Below are 22264 nucleotides of genomic sequence, written 5' to 3' on the forward strand. Positions count from 1 at the left end.
ATTTAGAAGAAGAAAAAATCGTCTTTAAGTGAAGGGGCGCATCAATCGAAGATGGCAGCGGAAAAGACTGGAGCAAGAATGAGATAGCTTATGTTTTTTTTCATCCTCACTACCTGATTTATTATAGAATCTGGACAATATGAACTTCTCGCATTCGTCTTCTTTCGGAATTACTTCTTTTCCTTTTTCTCATTGCTATCCCATCCACTGAACTGTTAGTATAGAGACAAATTCGAAATGTTGACTGAACGTCTTATATGTACTTTCATATATATTTTTTATTTGAAGTCTATTTTTTGAGAGCTGAAGAAACATTTTTTCCTTCCTATCAAACACACTCTAAAGCGGCGCAATTTGTAGAGAAAAAATCAACCATATGAATAGTAGTACAATTGTAATGTCATGGATTCTTCTTAGAAAGTTAATCGAAGAAAATGAGTTCGCCCTTCATGTTTTCAAGAAATTTTTATTCTAGTGATGTCATATTCTCATAAGTTATTGTTATTATTGTTATTTGATAAATCGGAAAGGATATGTTGTTACAAATTACAAGTCCAATTGAAACTAGAACTAGCCTGTGAAATTTTACGAAGCATACAATTATTGATGTAAATAGACGTTTATCAAAATAATAATCAACATCTATTATTTTTTATAATTAATATATGATAAATAATATATATATATATATATATATATATTATATTATATTTAATTAACAAATATAATTATTTAAATAAATCGAACGGCTAAATGTGTGACTTCCATTTCTTTTCACAATTAGCCCTTATTATGGGCCACTAGATGTTGGACCTCTGAGAGTAGATTTTGGTTAGCTCATAAATGACAATTGGGCTTGCTTATATCCTGAACCAACAATCAACCCAACAACGGCGAGAATTAACCGATATAGCCATCTACCCAACTGTTTAAATTATTAAGGAGATAATTACAATAGATGGTCATTTGGTCATTTTAATTATCAAAAAAGGTCATTTAGTGTATATTCATGTATATTTAGTGTATATTCATATATATATATTCAGTGTATATTTTATGTATAGAATGTATCATAATGTATATTCAGTGTATAACTAATGTATAAGTAATCTATATTGTATGATCAGTGTATAATTTCTATGACTTTTGCAAGTTATATTGTATAGTCACTGTATATTTCATATGATTTTTGGCTATTTTCTTATGTAAATAAATCATGATCTTTTTAATAGGAAAAGAACTTTCATTTCCTTACGCTTGTTATGCTAAAAATGCCATGTGTAAATTCTTTTTTTAAAAAAAAAAAATCTTACTTTAATCTGATATGATAAGATTTGGCCCCTTTGGACTAAGTTACTTGTAATGGAAGTAGCTAGTGAATAGTTTGCGAGGGAAGGATTGCTGCTTCAGTCAAAACTAGGGTTTATGAAATTAAATCAGAAATGCACATATAAAATAAAAATGGAAGAAGACAGTTAAAATAGAGATTGATTTATTCCAAAATCACTAGGCATGGATTTATTTCTAATCCATTTTCGATAGACAGACAGAAAAAATAATTCAAATCATTCTTTTCTATTAATTATTCTTTTTATTATCAAAGCAAATAACAATAGCAAATGCAGATAGCGAAAGAGATGAATCCGTTGTTAGGAATCATTAAATCCTATAAATGATTGTTCGGGTATGTGGTGGAGTTTTTTTTGAAAGACAAGAATCAAATTTTTTTTTATGGTGGAACAAAATATCTCTCATCTAGTACCAACACCATGTGTTGAGTGGATGAGATTGGTTCTTCTTTAATTAGAGATTTCGAGTTTGAGCTTTTTCTTGGTAGGAAGTGTTTTTCTCTGGATTGAAGCTCTACACGGCACGAATCCAAATTAATCAAATTTCAATGCAAGTTTATATAAAATAATCACCACAAATAAAAAGAGTATATCAAGATTTTAGCATAGAAATACTTTTAATTAAGAGAAACAATTTATGGGTCAAGAAGAGTAAATAATCTACTATAATAAAAATTTCTTTACTGATAATTTAACAAAGCAATCCCTTATCTATCCCAAAAGTTACAATATTCATCCTTTCGTTAGTTTTTGTCAAGAAACTAATGCTACAGTCAAAACCTATGCTAAGCACGTGACTTTTCCCATAGATCTTCATGTTTTGTTCTTTACAGTCGTCTTCTACAATAAATCTTGAGTTATCCAACATCCTCCCTCAGTTGAGCTAAAACCCAAATAAAAATTAATTAATTCTTTTCTTCATGTTTCGCAACTTTTGATATAAATAAGAGATGTTTTTTATTCATTATTATATCACAGTAATGTAACCTAGGTTTAACCTATAAATAAGGGATGTTTTTAGCCTAAAACTCTAAGAAATTAATCTTGAAATTTCAACAGTGCCACATAAACAGAGATATAGAGAATATAAAGTAATGCAAGTGTGACTTTAATGCGAGTTTATATAAAATAATCAACAAGAATAAAAATAATATATCAAGATTTTAGCATGAAAACCTTTTTAGAACAAGAAAAAAAAATTACGGGTCAAATTTCCTTGCCCCCTCTTCATTCAAGAGCATATGGAAGTACAATTGTCATTTTCGTCTAATAAGTGTGTCCTCCACCAGTACTTTATCATCCTCGTCTTTGATGCATTTCAGTTAGTCCAAATCTCAGCCTTTCCAATTTCTCGCCTTGGCTAGCCTATACAATTTCTATATATCTCTTCGTCTTTATCCTCAAATTCTACATATATAAGCGTTCAAAAACTGTTGTTTTTATCGCTGTAATTACTAACCACGTTAAAAGTGCCTAAACACCCTCACCCTCACCCTCACCATTGTGTCTCATTATCAAATATATCAAATACCTTATTCTTTCTTTTTCCTCATGATTTTACTCTCTTGTCGTCATACATATTTTATTTTATTTTCTTCTTTTCCTCTCTTCTCTTCCCTCTTATTTCCTTATTTTAAACTTATATAAAAAGCTAAAGCCAGCACGTAGCACTTTCCCTAAGTGTGATGCTAACTTAAGTCATCCAAGAAAAAGATCATCCAAAAGTTACAACCATATTAAGATAAGACAACATAAAAACAAAACTACAGTAATTTTCTTTATTATATATATATATATATGTATATTTGAACTTCTTCTAGTACTCTTAATTTTGAAGGTATAGAAAAAATGTCTAATGGTCTAAGCCACCTCTTCATGACAGTATTTCTTCATTATTTCTCTGTATTCATGGTGATTCCAACCATAACTGATATCATTATGTCAGTCATTTGTCCTGGAAAAGATGAATGCTCCATAGCTATATCTCTCTCTGGAATTCAACATGCGGTATTTATTCATTCCCTTCTGATCTTTCCCTAATTTGAATCATAGCCTAATTAAACGAGTTCTGTGTGTTCAATTGAACTTATTCTTACTTCTCCATTCCTTTTCCTTTTTGTATCGAAGATATAAAGTGATGAATCACGATGAATTGTGACAACAAAGGCATTCAATTGGAAATTTTGAAATAATGTAGGCATACACGTTTTATAAAATAACACTCATTCTGAACCTATCGACTTTATATTCTCTTCATGCTAATACTTGTAATTTTGCCTATGTGTATAAGTTTTTGTCTTTTCATTTCTTAGCTGAAATTCATAGGTCACTTGTACTTTTTATTGTTTATTAGCACCATATATTGGTTTCTTATGAATTATGCCCATACAGTTAAGTGGCATTTTCAATTTAATTAAAAAAGGTCACGTAATATAGTTAGAATCCTTTTTCTATCTGCACGGTGATATTTCAGGTAGAATTGATAGTTAATGTGTTTTTGATAAATAATTAATGATAGTTCAGATAGAACAAGTGAAGAAATGATAGTTCAAATAGAAATTCACATAAACGTAATATTTTAGAGGTGTGTTTTTTATTATTAACTCCCAAGTGTCACGTCTTACATGCCTGTCCCACTTTAGCAACCATTTTGTCATTTTTTTGATTTCATTTTTTCCTCTAATAATTTTTTGTGTTTTAATTTGATTACATTTTCAGTTACAATTTAAACTTTGTTGGATAGGATGAATCCAATATTTTATTTTGTGATGATGCAGATAGTAGGTTTGGGATCATTAATTATAATGCCTGTGTTAGGGAATTTATCAGACACTTATGGCAGAAAAGTTATGCTCATGGTTCCTTTGATCCTTTCCATATTTCCTCTAGGTACCTACTACTATTCCCTTTTATCGTTTTCGTTTGATTATAGATTTTGAAATTGATAACATTTGATGATCAAATCAAATATTATGATCTTTAAAAATAATTTTTCAAATTCTATGATCCTCTCTTCTAAAGTGTTTTAGTGGCGATTAGATGGGATAACTTTAGTAATGTTGGTATTTTTACTTTAGGTCTAATAATAAAGAATTTTTTTGGTCGTATTTAAAATTATATGTTATTAGAACTCACTGTATTAAAAATGATTTTTAGTGGCAATTAATTAATGGTAATAGCTTAATTATTGCTAAATATATTTGTTTAGTGGCAATTAACATTCTTTGTAAATGTCCTTAAAACCTATAACGACATTGGATCCAATGACAATTAATTAATGCCGGTAATGACTTTAACACTCTTTATTAATGTGCATATTTATTTTCACTAAAAGTTATTTTTGTTGTAGTGACTATAGAAGACATAGAAAACTTCTAGTATCTGCTAGTAGTTTGTATTATTATTGTTGTTGAATTAAAATGAGCATAAATAATGAAGTGATATGGTCACATGAATAATAACTGACCCTAAGTTTTAATTTTAATGTTTCATTAATTGTTTATATATATATATATATATATATATATACAACAACAACAACAACCCAGTGAAATCCCACATCGTGGGGTCTGGGGAGGGTAGAGTGTACGCAGACCTGACTCCTACCAATGTAGGACGGTTGTTTCCGAAAGACCCTCGGCTCAATAAAAGTATAGAACAAGGTTAGACAAGAATATTAGAGTAAATAAGTAGATAACGAAAACGGTCCAAACAATAGTATAATCAAAGCACAAAAAACAGTAGATATTATTATTGGATAATAACATAAATACCATAAATAACATACAGCAGAGTACCAGAAATCATAGTGCGTTAATACGCCTACGAATAAGGGAGAATAAAACCACTATGAACTAGCCTTCTACCCTAATGTGTGTCCTCCACACCCTCCTATCTAGGGTCATGTCCTCGGTAAGTCGTAAATGCGCCATGTCCTGTCTGATCACCTCTCCCCAATATTTCTTCGGCCTACCCCTACCTCTTCTGAAACCATCCATGGCCAGCCTCTCACATCTCCGCACTGGTGCCTCTGGGACTCTCCTCTTCACATGTCCAAACCATCTCAGTCGCGTTTCCCGCATCTTGTCTTCCACCGAGGCCACTCCTACCTTTTCTCGAATAGCCTCATTTCTAATCCTGTCACTCCTGGTATGCCCACACATCCATCTCAACATTCTCATCTCGGCAACCTTCATCTTTTGCACGTGGGAGACCTTAACTGGCCAACACTCTGCCCCATATAACATAGCTGGTCTAACGACCACTTTGTAGAACTTGCCCTTAAGTTGTGGTGGCACCTTCTTGTCACATAACACACCGGAGGCAAGCCTCCATTTCATCCATCCTGCCCCAATACGGTGTGTGACATCCTCGTCGATCTCTCCGCTGTCTTGCATGATAGAACCAAGGTACTTAAAACTACTTCTCTTTTGGATGGCTTGGTCCCCGAGCCTAACTTCCGCGCCAACCTCTTGAGGTGTCTCACTGAACTTGCACTCTAGGTACTCTGTCTTGGTTCTACTCAGCTTAAACCCCTTAGACTCCAAGGTGCGTCTCCAATCTTCCAGTTTAGCGTTAACTCCGCTACGAGTCTCATCGATGAGGACTATGTCGTCCGCAAAAAGCATACACCATGGCACCTCACCTTGAATTTGTCGCGTCAATCCATCCATCACCAAGGATGGATATATATATATATATATATATTTCAAATACGGGTTATTAAGGCAATGCGAATTTTTTAATAAAATTTTTCTCACATGACATATTGTGGGGTCCATCCCATGTGATTTTTTGGTCAATAATTATTGCTGCAATTATTGTCAAAAGTCCTGAAATTTGTTAGTCAACAATTGCGGCTGTAATTGTTATCTAAAAGCGCAACTGAAATTGTTGAAATTGTAGCTCTTTCTTCCTTTATAAATTGAGAGTTTGTAATTCAGTTGATACACACCAATTCACAGAGAGAATATTTAGAGAGTTGTGAGGTTTTCATAGACTATATATAATAAAATAGTCTGTGAAGAAAAATAGAGTGTGAGCGATATTTTAGTAAGGTGGTAAATCAAAAGAGTGTTATTTCTTTTGACTGTGTAGTAGTCATTTTTTGAGTATTGCGGTGTAAAATTCCTTAATATAGTGATATCAGTTGCTCCTCTTGACCCGTGGGTTTTCCTTATTTAAAAGGGTTTCTACATAAAATTCTTGGTGTCATTATATTTCCCATTTTATTTCTACTATTTTGACCATATATATTTTTGTGTTAGTCCGTTTCTTCCCAACAAACTGGTATCAGAGTAAGGTTTTATCTAAGTATGCTCTATGATTGCAGCATAGTCTGAACTTCCACATTAGAGAAAATTTACTTTGATTTGCAATAGTTATAATTTTTGGGAGAAAACGATGGAAGTCAACACTAGTAGAATGATTACTTTGAATGGTGTTAATTATGTCATTTGGAATCGAAAAATGGAAGATTTGCTCTATGTCAAAAAAATTTATCAACCAGTCTTTACCACTGTAAAGTCTGATAATAAAAAAGATGAAGAGTGGAATGCATTGCACAGACAAGTGTGTGAATTTATTAGGTAATGAGTTGACGATAATGTGTTGAACCATATTTCTAGGGAGACACATGCTCGTACCCTATGGGAGCATCTTGAAAGCTTGTATGCTCGGAAGACTGGGAATAACAAAATGTTCTTAATAAAGAAAATGTTAAGTTTAAAATATCATGATGGCTCTCCATTGACAGATCACCTAAATAATATTTAGGGAATTATGAACTGGTTATCTGCTATGGGCATTAAATTTGATGAAGAAATTCAAGGCTTGCTTCTACTTAGTTTCCTACCAGACTCTTGGAAAACATTTAAAACTTCATTATTAAATTTTGCTCCAGATGGTGTGATCTCTACGGATTCTGCCAAGAGTAGTGTCTTGGACGAAGAGATGAGAAGAAAATCTCAAGGTTCTTCTTCTTCATCGGATGTCCTGGCTCTAGGGGGAGAAATAAAACTCGTGGTTCTCAAAATAGAGAACATAACAGAAGCAAATCTTGAAGCAGACTTAAGGATATTGAGTGCTATCATTGTGGCATGAAAGGGCACACAAAGAAGTTCTGTCAGAAATTGAAGAAGGAGAACAAAGACAGGGAAGAAAATAAAGAAAATGACAATGAAAATTTCCTAGCCACCATCTCCACCGAAGATCTTGTTACCATTCTTGATGCAGACATGATAATATTTCTTGTAATGAGTCAAGTTGGGTTGTGGACACTGGTGCCGCATCTCATGTGACATCAAGAAAGAATTTTTTCTCATCCTATACTCCTGGCGACTTTGGAACCTTGAGAGTGGTTGGTGTTGGTACAGTTTGTTTAGAAACTAGTGTTGGAACTAAAGTAGTTTTTAACAATGTAAAACATGCACCTGATGTTCGTCTGCACCTAATTTCTGTTGGTGTTCTAGATGATGAAGGATATGTTAGTACCAATGGCGGTGGAAAGTGGAAACTTATTAAGGGTTCCTTGGTTGTGGCTCGTGGTAACAAACGTCGTGGTCTATATTGGACTATGGCTTCTACTTGTGCCAATATAATGAATGCAGTTGAGAGCGATAACTCCTCAAAGTTGTGGCACAATAGGCTTAGCCACATCAGTGAGAAAAGACTTAATGTTTTGGCCAAGAAGAAATTGTTGTCAGATTTTCAAAGTGCTAAGTTAGAAAAGTGCAAGCACTGCTTGGCTAAAAAACAAACTAGAATATATTTTAAGTCTAACCCTCATTCAAGAAAGACAGAGTTACTTGAGTTGGTACACTATGATATGTGCGTTCCAATGAAGATAAGGACTCTAGGTGGTGCACTCTACTTTGTCACTTTCATTGATGACTGCTCAAGAAAGCTTTGGGTATGTCTTGAAGACTAAAGACCAAGTGTTGGATGTCTTTAAGAAGTTTCAGGCTTCAGCTGAAAGAGAAACGGGAAAGAAACTAAAATATATTTGTACAGATAATGATGGTGGATATTGTGGACCATTTGACGAATACTACATGCATCAAGGTATTAGACACCAGAAGACTCTTCCTACGACTCCTCAGCTTAATAGGTTAGCTGAAAGGATGAACATGACCTTGATGGAAAGAGTTAGATGTTTGCTTTCTAAAGCAAAGTTGCCGAACTCCTTTTGGGGTGAAGCCTTATTGACCGTTGCACATGTTATTAACTTATCTCTTGATGTTGCTTTGCAATGTGATGTTCCAAATAGAGTTTGGTATGACAAAGATATATTTTTATTACCATTTGAGAGTATTTGGTTGCAAAGCTTTTGTACATGTGCCGAAACATGAGAGGTCAAAATTAGATGCCAAGACAAGACAGTGCATCTTTGTTGGATATGACCTTGATGAATTTGGTTATAGGCTATATGATCCAATCGAAAAGAAGCTTGTGAGAAGCTGCGATGTCGTCTTTATGGAAAATCAAACCATTGAAGATATTGACAAAGCGGAAAAGCTAAAATCTTCAAGTTCTGATGGCGTAGTATCTTGATCAAGTTCCTCATACAAGTGTGCATGATGTTGATGGGTATGATGATCATAGTGATGCCCAGAATCATCTCCTAGATCAACATGTTGATATTGAAAATAACAATGATGTTGTTATTCATCATGAAGTTGTGGAAGAAGCAAATAATCCTCTTAGGAGGTCCACAAGACAACGCATTCCTTCCTCTCGCTATTCACCTAATGAGTATGTGCTACTCACTGACGGATTGAACCAAAGTGTTATGAGAAAGCCATGGAAGATGAGCATAAAGATCAATGGATTGAATCCATGCAAGATGAGATAAAATCTTTGCATGAGAACCAAACTTATAAGTTGGTGAAATTGCCTAAGGGCATGAGAGATTTGAAGAACAAGTGGGTATTCAAAGTTAAAGTTGAAGAACACAACTTGAAGCCCAGGTACAAAGCTATATTGATTGATAAATGATTTGGTTAAAGGAAGGATATTGACTTTGACGAAATAGTTTCTCCTATCGTGAAAATGTCCTCCATTTGTACAGTTCTTGATTTGGCTGCTAGTCTTAACTTAGAGATTGAGCAGATGGATGTGAATACGGATTTTCTTCATGGTGACCTGGAAGAGGAGATTTTTATAGAACAACATGAGGGCTTTAAAGTAAATAGTAAAGAAAAATTTTGTGTGCAAACTTAAAAAGAGTCTCTACGGGCTAAAGCAAGCTCCTAGACAGTGGTACAAGAAGTTTGAATCTGTTATGGGGGAGCAAGGCTACAAGAAAATTTCTTCAAATTATTGTGTATTTGTAAAAAAAATCTGACGTTGATTTTATCATCCCCTTACTATATGTGGATGATATGTTGATTGTGAGCAGAAATACTTTGAAGATTGCCGAGTTAAAGAAAGAGTTGTGTATGTCATTTTCCATGAAAGATTTGGGTCATGCCAAACAAATTTTGGGCATGAGGATTACTTATCTCAAAGATGAAAGAAAGATTTATCTGTCACAAGAGAAGTACATTGAACGTGTACTAGAGCACTTCGACATGAAGAATGCCAAGTCTGTAAGCACACCTTTTACTGGTCATATGAGGTTGAGCAAGAAAATGTGTCCTACAGCTCGGGAGGAAAAAGAGAGCATGGCCAAAGTTTCATATTCCTCCATCGTCAGAAGTTTAATGTATCCAATGGTATGCATTAGACCTGATAATGCTCACGCAACTAGTGTTGTCAGCAGTTTTCTCGATAATCTAGGAAAATAGCATTATGAAGCTGTAAAGTGGATACTCAAGTATCTAAGAGGAAGCCCAGATAAATATTTATGTTTTGGAGGATCAAATTCAATCTTGAAGGGCTATACAGATGCTGATATGGCAGGTGACCATGATAACAGAAAATCCACTCTAGATATTTGTTTACTTTTTCAAGGGGAGCTATATCATGGCAGTCGAAGTTGCACAAATGTGTTGCACTGTCTACAACTGAAGCTGAGTATACTACGGTTACTGAAGCTGGCAAGAGATGATATGGCTCAAATAATTTCTTCAAGAGCTTGGCTTGCATCAAAAGGAGTATGCGTCTATTGTGACAGTCAAAGTACAATAGACTTGAGCAAGAACTCTATGTACCATGCAAGGATGAAAGGATTCGAGAAAAGATAGAGGACAAATCTATGCAGGTTGAAAACATCTCTACAAATAAAAATCCTGCAAATATGCTGACCAAAGTGGTAACAAGGGACAAGTTCGAATTGTGCAAAGAACTTATTGGCATGAGCTCTCTCTGAAAGATGAAGATACTTCCTTCTGGTACATAGGACTAGAGGGGGAGATTTATGGGGGCCATCCCATGTAGTTTTTTGGTCAACAATTGCTGCTGCAATTATTGTCAAAAGTGCAACTGAAATTTGTTAGTCAACAATTGCTGCTGCAATTGTTGTCAAAAAGCGCAGCTGAAATTATTGAAATTGTAGCTCTTTCTTCCTCTATAAATTGAGAGTTTGTGATTTAGTTGAGATACACCAATTCACAGAGAGAAAATATCTAGAGAGCTGTGAGGTTTTCACAGATTATATATAAGAAAATAGTCTGTGAAAAAAATAGAGTGTGAACGATATTTTAGTAAGGTGGTAAATCAAAAGAGTACTATTCCTTTTGAGTATGTAGTAGTCATTTTTGAGTATTGTACTCGTGACTACACGGTGTAAAATTCCTTACTATAGTGATATCAGTTGCTCCTCTTGGCTTGTGTTTTTTCCTTATTTAAAAGGGTTTACACGTAAAATTCTTGGTGTCATTATTTTTCCCATTTTATTTCTACTATTTTGATCATATATATTTTTGTGTTAGTTCGATTTTTCCTGACACATGTTTAAGGCAAAATGATGATTCGGCGAATATATGCCATTTTTTGGCATCAAAAATTTAAACTTTTCAATAATTTGTATTTTCTAAGCAACAAACACTTAATTTAATGACTTTACTATTACATAAATTAGTTTTATGACTTTAGTATTATCGGTAATTAGTATAGCGATTTTACTAACACAAAAAATTAATTTATAACTTTAGTGTTATAAAAAATAATTAAGTTCAGTAACCATTACTAAAATTAACCCATTTATACTAGCCAATGAAATCAAGCAACAACAACAACATACAATGTAGTCTTACGGGTGTAGTTTGAGGAGAGCATGGTATATGTAGACTCGCAGACCTTATCTTCTTACCTTTATAAAGATTGTTTCCGACACATCCTCGACTCAAATTGTGAAACTAACAAATTGATCATGTCTTGACTCATTTTGTGTGGACAGTGATATTGGCATACAGCAGGACAAAATACGTTTTCTATGCTTACTATGTCCTAAGAACTTTGGTTTCTATGGTTTGTGAAGGAAATGATCACTCCCTTGCTCTTGCCTATGTGGTAAACAAAATATCATTTTGTGATTTGATAATATAAAAAAAATTAAAAATAAATTATACTGACAATATATATAACTTAATTCAGGCTGATGTTGTTCCAGAGGGCCGCCGTGCCTCAGTCTTTGGAGTCCTATCAGGCATTGCCTCCTCTGCTTTTGTCTGTGGAAATCTCACTACTCTCTTTCTCTCCATGGCTTCCACTTTCCAAGTGGCGGCCCAGTCTTTGGAGTCCTATCAGGCATTGCCTCCTCTGCTTTTGTCTGTGGAAATCTCACTACTCTCTTTCTCTCCATGGCTTCCACTTTCCAAGTAAGTCACACTCTTTTTATTTCGAGACGTCTTAAAACGTCTAACGCTATTTTAGTACTAATAATACTGTGATTTTACTTATATACACTAACACTATAACGAAACTTTTATACCATCACTGGTTTTAACATGTTACAAAAGGTTAGTTACCTTATCTGTACATAGAAGTTAAACTCATAATAATATTGTATACGACTTTCAAGATTTCAAATTCATCTACCACAAGTATTTACTTTTATTATGCTAAATTAAACGATTGTTACCAACAGGTTGCTGCAACAGTGGCAATAATAGCTCTTGTATACACAAGAATGTTTCTCCCAGAGCCTTTGATAAAAGATCAAATTTCTGCTATAGGAACAGAGGCAGTTTGTCTTTTGGAAAAAGCTCCAAAGAATAAATTCCAATTATTCAAGGAATTGCCTTCTTTCAATGATGTATTATGTCTGTTCAGGAATAGGTGAGATTGTAAATTTACTCAACTTGTGTACCATCATACTATGTTGCTCAAACTCTTCAAAAATATATTGTTGCAACCCTGACAGATCCTTCAAAAATTCACTACTTTTGGTTTTGAAGGATCCGGCATATATCTGACGAAATTTTTGAAGAGTTTAAGCAACATAGCCTGTATGTTTAATTTTTTTTTTGTTTGGCTCTCCTATTAATCATGGTTATTGTAAAATTTGCATCTCCACAATCTTACATGAAGCTATTGTTTCTTTCTTTGTCAATGTTGCAAAAGTTGGATTTGAATCTTCTCTTCTTGTAAATTTCTCTACTTCCCATTAATGTGGAAACGCTCACTGTTTACTGAGTCGGATTCAAGATTTAAACTTTATGAGTTCATACTAAAATTTTAAGTTAATATATAATAACAACTGAGTTCACAATTGAATATTTATAAATATTTCACAGATTTCTTAATATATACGCGGGATATGAATAAAAGCTACTAGTTCTCATGAACCCATAGGTTCTAGTCTAAATTTGCCACTGATTGTCTAGTAAAATATTGAGATCCTTCCACAAATCACAGGCCAGATTCACTCTTTACTTTTCCTAGCTTGTATACATAGATTATATGTATAGTATACATTTATTATACATATATTATACATCAAAAAGTGCAATCAAGACCATTTGCAGTCCGCGTTAAATCAAGACTTTTTGTCCTCCAAAATGAAGTTTGTACAAACTGGTACCAAATGGTGTGAATGATATAATATAAATGGTAATTCCTCCATCTCATTTTAATTATGCGGCACAATTAAAATTTCGCGAGTCAATCAAAATTTTTTAACTGATTTTTTTTATGTCTTTTAATTATTGTTCATAAATTTTATTTCAAAAAAAACTTAGAGCTTTTATGTTCGAATTTACTATCAAAATACAAAATTTTAATCTCAAAATTTTAACTATATCACATAAATTGCGATAGCGAGAGTATAACATTTATTTTGTTGATAGTATAAAAAGTGAGGGTCCTGAGTAGTTGGAGAGCAAAGTGTGTGGAGTGGGTTGTAACTTATTTAAACTTGTACGCTTCAAAGCGTAAGCAGAAGAAGTACGACGAGTGCTGAGGTGATTTGTTATGTTTTTAATGATTGCTTCTTGCATCAACTCAAAGCTACGCAATTTTGGCTATTTTCATATTTTCTAGTACAATTTCGTTAAAACCCCCCCCCCCCCTCCCCATTCAAGAGTATATGAAAGTATGATTGTCATTTTTTGCAATTTTGGCTATTTTCATATTTTCTAGTACAGTTTCGTTAACCCCCCTCTATTCAAGAGCATATGAAAGTATGATTATCATTTTTCGTTAAATAAGTACGTCCTCCACCAGCACTTTATCATCCTCGTCTTTAATGCATTTCACTATGTCCAAATCTTAGGCCTTCCAATCTCTCGACTAGCCTATACAACTTCTATCTTTCCCTTTATCCTCAAACTCTACATATATAAACATTCAGATGTTTTTGTCGCCGTAATTGCTAACCACGTTAAAAGTGCTTCTAAACACCCTCACCTTCCTTGTGTCTCATTATCAAATATAGCAAATACCTTATTCTTTCCTTTTCCTGATTTTACTCTCTTGTGGTCATACATATTTTATTTTATTTTATTTTATTCTTTTTCCTTTTTTCTCCTCCCTCTTATTTCCTCATTTTTAACTTATATAAAAAGCTAAAGCCAGCAAGTAGCACTTTCTCCAAGTGTGATGCTAACTTGACATGCAGACAAGAAAATTAAAAGATCATCCAAACGTTACAACCATACTTAGATAAGACAACACAAAAACAAAACTAATTTTCTTTATATTTGAACTTCTTCTGGTACTCTTTTCTCTGTTTCAATTTCGAAGGTATGGAAAAAATGACTAATGGTCTAAGGCACCTCTTCATGACAGTATTTCTTCATTGTTTCTCTGTATTTATGGTGATTCCAACCATAACTGATATCACTATGTCAGCCATTTGTCCTGGAAAAGATGAATGCTCCATTGCTATATATCTCACTGGAATTCAACATACGGTATTTCTTCATTTCCTACTTCTCATCTTTTCCTAATTTGAATCATAGTCCAATTAAACGAGTTCCGTGTCTTCAATTGAACTTATTATTACTCTCCCATCCCTTTATAAAGTGATGAACCACAATGAATCGTGGCAGCAAGGGCTTTCAATTGGAAATTTTAGAATAATGTAGGCATACACGTTTTTAATAAAATAACACTCATTCTGAATCTATCGACTTTATATTCTCTTCATGCTAATACTTGTAATTTTGCTTATAAGTTTTTGTCTTTTCATTTTTTAGCTGAAGCTCATAGGTCACTTGTACTTTTTTTTGTTTATTAGCATCATATATTGGTTTCTTATGAATTATGCTCATATAATTAAGTGGTTTTCAATTTAATTAAAAAAAAGTGAGGGACTTTCCTTATTGTTCCAAGTGACATGTTTTCCCTTGTAGCGTCCCACATTTTGCTTAAATCTTATTAGTTATGACGCAAAAGGAACTCAAAAACATACGTATAATGAGTCTCAATTATCATTAATTTTAAATTCTGAATCCATCACTGTATATATTTCGTGCATCAAGTTATTTTAATTTAGTTGGTTCGTAATTTAGTCTAATCGTGAATCTTAATACACTCTCAAGGGAGAGTACATGAACTCGTTTAGAAGGGAATCCAAAAAAGGTGGAAAAGAAAAATTAAATAAATAGAGAAGAACATACTTTTAAAGTTACAACTAGAGAAATGCTTATAATCGACCATTTATTTAATTATAAATCATGTGCCTTATCTAGTCATCAACCATCGTAAAATTATATTTATATATACATATGTGCCTAAATTGAAGCATATTTAAACAAAAAAATAAATAAATGAAAACTCGTGGACACTCCTAAATAGCCAGATAAAATATCATCACTCCTATAATTATAGTATGATGATCCATATAGTACTTAACCACTTTGTCGCTATTCTCGATTAAAGATTAAAGATTTTAAATTTGAATTTTAAATAATAATAAAAAAATCCTGCACATAGAAACACGGGGGTTATACTTTTGAGTTTATAGATTTTATACTTTAGAAAAAAAGCGAACATATTAGATCTTGAATAAATGAATATATTAAATAAATAAATATTGAATACTAGATCATATCAAAACAAAAGACTACATAATCTTGTCTTTAAGTGAGAAGTTTCCCCTATAGTCCCTAAAATTCCCTTCAGAAAGTCAAACTTCTACTAGTTCTAACTTTTTTTAGTTTTCTTCGGTCATAATGATAAAAAACACATTTGTTGTATCATATTTATATAATTTTTTTAAAAAATTATCAAGTGTTTATTGTTTGATATGAATTATCATCAAATATATATCAAAACATATTTTAACCGATCAATTAGAACTCTTTTTTTATCTGCACGATGATGGTATTTTAGGTAGGAAAAGAAAAAAATGATAGTGTTTTTTGATAAATAATTAATGATAGTCCAGATATAAAAGGTGAACACATGATAGTTTACCTAGAAAATTCACAAAAACATAGTACTTCAGAGATGTGTTTTTGATCATTAACTCTAAGTGTCACGTCTTACATGCCTGTCCCACTTTAGCTACCATTTTGTCTTTTTTGATTTCATTTTTTCCTCTAATAATATTTTTTGTTTTATTTTGATTACATGGAGTGATATTCAATAATAATAGTAAAAATCTTCACATTATCAGTTACAATTTAAACTTTGTTGGATATGATGAATTCAATATTTTATTTGGTGATGATGCAGATAATAGGTTTGGGATCATTAATTATAATGCCTGTGTTAGGGAATTTATCAGACACTTGTGGCAGAAAAGTTATGCTCATGGTCCCTTTGACCTTTTCCATATTTCCTCTAGGTACCACTACTATCCCTTCTATCGGTATCGATTGATTATAGATTTTGAAGTTGTCTATTACTATTCCTTCTATCGTTCACATTTGATTATAGATTTTGAAGTTGAAAATATTTAATCATTAAATTTTATGATCTTTAAAATAATTTTTCAAAACCTATGGCCAGAACACTAATCCTCTCTTCTAAAGTGTTTTGCTTGCTTGAGAAGGATAAAAAGATAGTGGCAATTAGATGGGATAAGTTTAGTAATGTTAGTATATTTACTTTAGGTCTAATGATAAATAATTTTTCTGTCTTAATTAAAATTATATGTTACTAGAACTCACTATATCAAAAATGATTTTTACTGATAATTAATTAACGGATTAGCTTACTATGTCCTAAGAACAAATTGTGAAACTAACAAATTGATCATATCTTGACTCATTTTGTGTGGACAGTGATATTGTCATACAGCAGGACAAAATACTTCTTCTATGCTTACTATGTTCTAAGAACTTTGGTTTCTATGGTTTGTGAAGGAAATGTTCACTGCCTTGCTCTTGCTTATGTGGTAAACAAAATATCATTTTGTGATTTGATAATATAAAAAAAAAAAAAAAAATTATACTGACAATATATATAACTTAATTCAGGCTGATGTTGTTCCAGAGGGCCGCCGTGCCTCAGTCTTTGGAGTCCTATCAGGCATTGCCTCCTCTGCTTTTGTTTGTGGAAATCTCACTACTCGCTTTCTCTCCCCGGCTTCCACTTTCCAAGTAAGTCACATGCCTTTTATTTTGAGATGTCTTAAAACGTCTAATGCTATTTTAGTACTAATAATAATGAGATTTTACTTATATTCACTAACACTATAACAAAACTTATATACCATCCTTGCGATTTAACATGTTACAAAAGGTTAGTTACCTTATCTGTATATAGAAATTAAACTCATAATAAAATTGTATACGACTTTCAATATTTCAAATTCATCTAACACAAGTATTTATTTTTATTATGCTAAATTAAATTATTGTTACCAACAGGTTGCTGCAATAATGGCAATAATAGCTCTTGTATACACAAGAATGTTTCTCCCAGAGCCTTTGATAAAAGATCAAATTTCTGCTATAGGAACAGAGACAATTTGTCTTTTGGAAAAAGCTCCAAAGAATAAATTCCAATTATTCAAGGAATTGCCTTCTTTCAATGATGTGTTATGTTTGTTAAGGAATAGGTTAGATTGTACATTTACTCAACTTGTGTACCATCATACTATATTGCTCAAACTCTTCAAAAATATATTGTTGCAACCCTGACAGATCCTTCAAAAATTCACTACTTTTGGTTTTGGAGGATCCGACACACATCTGACGATATTTTAGAAGAGTTTAAGCAACATAGCATGTAAGTTTAATTTTTTTTTTGTTTGGCTCTCCTATTAATCACGGTTATTGTAAAATTTGCAGCTCCACATTCATGCATGTAGCTATTGTTTCTTTCTTTGCCAATGTTGCACAAGTTGGACTTGAATCTTCTCTTCTTGTAAGTTTCACTACTCCGTAACGAACTTGACTCTGCCCCAAAAAGGGCGGAAAGACCTTTGACCCCATTAATGTGGGAACCCTCATTGTCTACTGATGCGGATTCATGATTTAAACTCTATGAGTTCATACAAAAACTTCAAGTTAATATATAATAATAACTGCGTTCACAATTAAATATTTATAGATATTTCTCAGATTTCTTAATATATACACAAAATCTGAATAAAAGCTACTAGTTCTCATGAACCCATAGGTTCTAGTCTAAATCCGCCATTGATTGTCTAGTAGAATATTGAGATCCTTACACAAATGACGGGCCAGATTCACTCTTACTTTTTTTAGCCAGTATACATTGATTATACGTATAGTATACATCAAAAAATGCATTTTTTGGGGAACTTTCGAAAATAGCAAAGATTTGAAACATAATTAGGCTCCTTAGCTACTGTTTACTTAATTACGTTCCATAGCTATAGTTTCAGTTGTTATGCCGATTTCCGTTTGTATATCTCGCTGCATTATACAATTTGGGCTTTCAAAAAGATTGTATATATTCGCTTCCAGATTTATATATTCGCCTCTAGATTTGTATATTTGCTTTCAGATTTGCTTTAGAGATTTATATATTCGCCTCCAAATTTGTATATGAGTCCCCAGATTTGTATAATAGAAAATTTTATTAAACTATAGCCAATATGTGTAATTAATTGAACTTATACCCTTATCGCATAATATAGTAGTAATGTTTGTCAATCCACGTTATTATCCCTTTTTTTGCTAAGACAAATTGGTTTTCTTGAAACTGTAAGCAGTATTTCTTGAAGGCTCAGTTTCATTTCAACAAAAACCAATTTGCTGATTTGTTGATAATTTCTGGGATTGCAGGATCCATATCACAGGTGTTTGTTTCTTGATTACCTTTTTTGTTTTATATGTTCAAATTATTTTTCTTTTTGCTTATCAATGTACATATTATATCTTCAATGTTTTAATATTTTTTGCAGCTTCTTCTGATGCCCATATTAGTTCCTGCTCTTGGAGAGGAGAAATTGCTCTCTGTTGGGCTCTTTTTCAGTTGTGTTCATGTACAACACTAACTCTATCCTTGACTATATTCTCAAGGGATCTTCATACAAATAGTCAGACAGATTTACTGTTTAGTTTTTCTAGCTGGTATACATAGGTTATACAATGATTAAACATTATGATACACATTTTATACATGAATTATATATCATATAGTATACATCTGGCGGCTGTTTTTAGTTCAATTCAAAGCATCAAAGATTTTATTTAACTGATGTTGACTCAAATTCAATTATGCAGATGCTACTTTACAGTATTGCTTGGTCCTCATGGGTAATTTCTTCCATCCTTACTAGTCTATGTCATATGTTTTAGCCATTTTCCTGATCTATTACTCCCTCCGTTTCATTTTACATGAACAGTTTTGAGTATTCAAGAAAGAATTTTGAAACTTGCGGTTATAAACATGTCATGACATTTTTTTTGTAGCTGTAAAATCATGTCATTACGGGTATAATGAGAAGTTTAAAGTTAAAATTGTTATTATTAACTATAGTCGTTCTTTCTTAAAACAAGCATAAGAAGGAAATAACGTCACGTAAAATAGAGAGGAGGGATGTAGCTTTTATATTCTTCGAGATATGGCTAATTATCTACTTTACCATGCAGGTCCCTTATGCTAGCGCTTTGATCTCCGTTATGTCTATTTTCGTGATGCCATGTGTAAGTCTCATATATATAATCGTTTGTTTTTCGATAGTTTGAAGGTAAAAATAACTGAATGTTATACCTGATTGCAGTTGAAGAGCATGGCATCCAAGCAAGTTGGGCCAAATGAACAGGTTTGTTATCTAGAATTGTTATCATATTTTCCCTTTACATGACACTAACATCTTTGATCATTTGTTACTCTCTTTTCTTTTTTCTCCCCTGTTGTATTCTTTCTTGTAAACGCTTTTCTTAATGTATTTCTCCTGTTTCTTGTCTGTCTATTTCTGTTACTATCTACTGTCTTTTGTACTTCGATTATCGCACTTTTATGTTGTGTTACTATCAAAATGTTGTCATGATTTCTATAAAATTTTGCCATGATCCCTTTATATTCATTATTTTTTTCTCAATTTGCTTTGATATGCTTTTATTGAGCTAAGGTCTCTTGAAAACAGTCTCTCTACCTCCCAAGTAGGAATAAGGTCGTTGTACACTCTAACCTACCCAGATTCCACTTGTGGATTACACTGGATATGTTGTTATTGTAGAGCTATAACATGTTCGCATTGTCTCAAAATCTGTTTTATTTCCTGTTTTCAGGGAAAGGGTCAAGGATGCATCACAGGCATATGTTCCTTCGCAAGTGTAGTTTCCCCATTAATTTTCAGTCCTTTAACAGGTAGCTAAATCTGTATTTCTTTTTCTTCCCTTGTGTTCGCGATATACAAGTCAATCTAATCTGATTATAAGGTGTCATTTTTTTCCAGCTTTATTTCTATCAGAACATGCACCTTTCCATTTCCCAGGATTCGGTCTAGCCTGTGCAGCCTTTACTTTAGTAAGTGTTTTGCCTTCAGAAATTGCATCTTCAATTTCCTTTCCTATTCCCTCCTCGTACAGGAGAGAACGGGAAACACATGTATATTAGTAGAATTGCATTGCTGAGGCCAACGAAATGTCAACGTTTTCGTTTCAAAATTTAGTGTCATTTTGAGCTCCATTTCTCATTAATTGTGTTCATATACTATCTCGAGCATGTTGAATAAACATTCGCGTATTGGATGCTAATGAAATGTTGGTCCTGAAGGATTTCAAGTTTAAAATTATCGATGCTTATGCAGATGGTAGCCTTCATTGAGAGCTTCATGATAAGTTCAGCTCGTCCTGTAACCGTTTGCAGCCTGAACAATTCGGACTCAGCAGAGCCTTAGTCTTGCAATCGGAGTGTAATGGCTCTAAAGGCATACTGAAAGGCAGCCTGAAATTCGACATGGAGTACGTTTATGTTATCAATATCGTTAAGCTTGGCTCCCGTCTTACAGAAAAAAAAAATCAGATTACTGCAGCCTCAAAGAAAAGATGTTTAGATTTGTTTGTAATATAACTATACAGAAGTGTAGTTTGTCAATAGTGTAATTCTGCTCAGAGGAAATTAAGCGGTGTTTAGCCATGTTTCATTGTAAAGTTTGAAAAAAAAATGTAGTTTTTGTTTAGAAGAGTTTCTAAAATATGTACATATGTGTGACAATGAACATGTAATAGGAAGTGTTTCTTCTTTTTCTTCCTCTACTGTTATTTGATATCTTTAGAAATGAATCCAAACACCAAATTTCTTTTACTTCGAAATCGTAATAAGCCAAAAGTCATAAGTTATAGTAAATACCTTATTATTTAAAATAATTTTTAATGGATTTTCTAAGGGCTAGCCTTTTAGACACGATAAGATTTATTTTACCATTGAATTCATTATTTCAATTTCAAACTTGAAAGAGAATTTAAATTTTGGAAACCATGTTTGAGGACATCTTTTTCAATCTTATTCAATCAGGAGGATCAATAGTAGACGTGTCTCAAATCATGAACCAACTGATTGATGATGAAAGTGTTCAACCATTAGAACAAACCTCACTTGTCTGTTTCAAAATAAATTAAAATTTCATTTCGAAACAAAAAGAATATGATATTATTTGTGACATAAGAACAAGAGGGGAAAAAGGGCTAATGGGGAACAAGTACTAAAAGTGTAGTACCACTAACTTTGGAGAAAAAGAGACCAACAAAAAGCAGTGTGACGAAAGCAAAAAAAAATAACGAATAATCTTTTTCAACCTTCTATATGAGTGGTTGGAGGGATATCCACATGATCCCCTCCCCACACACATCCAAGTCCCCTATTACACGAGCATTTAAACATTGATTTTAATCTTTATTGCTTTTAACACTGAAAAATTGTAATATAATTCTTGTTTAAATTTTGGCAAATTTCAATAGATTTATTGATATTCAGCATCGAAAATATTGAGTTGGGATGATCTAGCAACCACGAGCGTAAGAGTTTCATGTTAGAGTGGGTTAGAATTATTAATTAGTTGAAGAATGGACTAATGGTTGTTTATATGGACTTGAACTAGTTTTTACATGATATTAGAGTCATGTTCATTCCTCGAGAGACAAGAGGAGTTGCTAGAATGATAA

The 22264-nt window shown here is 32.8% G+C and overlaps 2 protein-coding genes across 2 annotated transcripts; both read left to right on the forward strand.

Annotated features, from left to right (window-relative positions):
• The first annotated feature begins 1461 nt into the window (after positions 1-1461).
• LOC129895143 (uncharacterized) lies at positions 1462-12901 on the forward strand. The gene is made up of 7 exons (XM_055970807.1): positions 1462-1474; positions 3187-3356; positions 4127-4238; positions 11689-11801; positions 11886-12008; positions 12379-12569; positions 12802-12901. Exons 1-7 carry the CDS (start codon positions 1462-1464, stop codon positions 12899-12901), a joined length of 822 nt encoding a protein of 273 aa, XP_055826782.1.
• Positions 12902-14221: 1320 nt separating this feature from the next.
• On the forward strand, positions 14222-21350 carry LOC129890243 (uncharacterized). Its single transcript, XM_055965817.1, has 14 exons — positions 14222-14644; positions 16413-16524; positions 16964-17076; positions 17159-17281; positions 17552-17742; positions 17975-18050; positions 18865-18951; positions 19057-19137; positions 19379-19411; positions 19748-19801; positions 19879-19920; positions 20390-20468; positions 20557-20627; positions 20911-21350. The coding sequence occupies exons 1-14, from the start codon at positions 14477-14479 to the stop codon at positions 20998-21000; spliced, it is 1320 nt and encodes a 439-aa protein (XP_055821792.1). The 5' UTR covers positions 14222-14476; the 3' UTR covers positions 21001-21350.
• The last annotated feature ends 914 nt before the right edge of the window (positions 21351-22264 follow it).

Source organism: Solanum dulcamara, chromosome 1 (genome assembly GCF_947179165.1).
Source record: "Solanum dulcamara chromosome 1, daSolDulc1.2, whole genome shotgun sequence".
Lineage (NCBI taxonomy): Eukaryota > Viridiplantae > Streptophyta > Magnoliopsida > Solanales > Solanaceae > Solanum > Solanum dulcamara.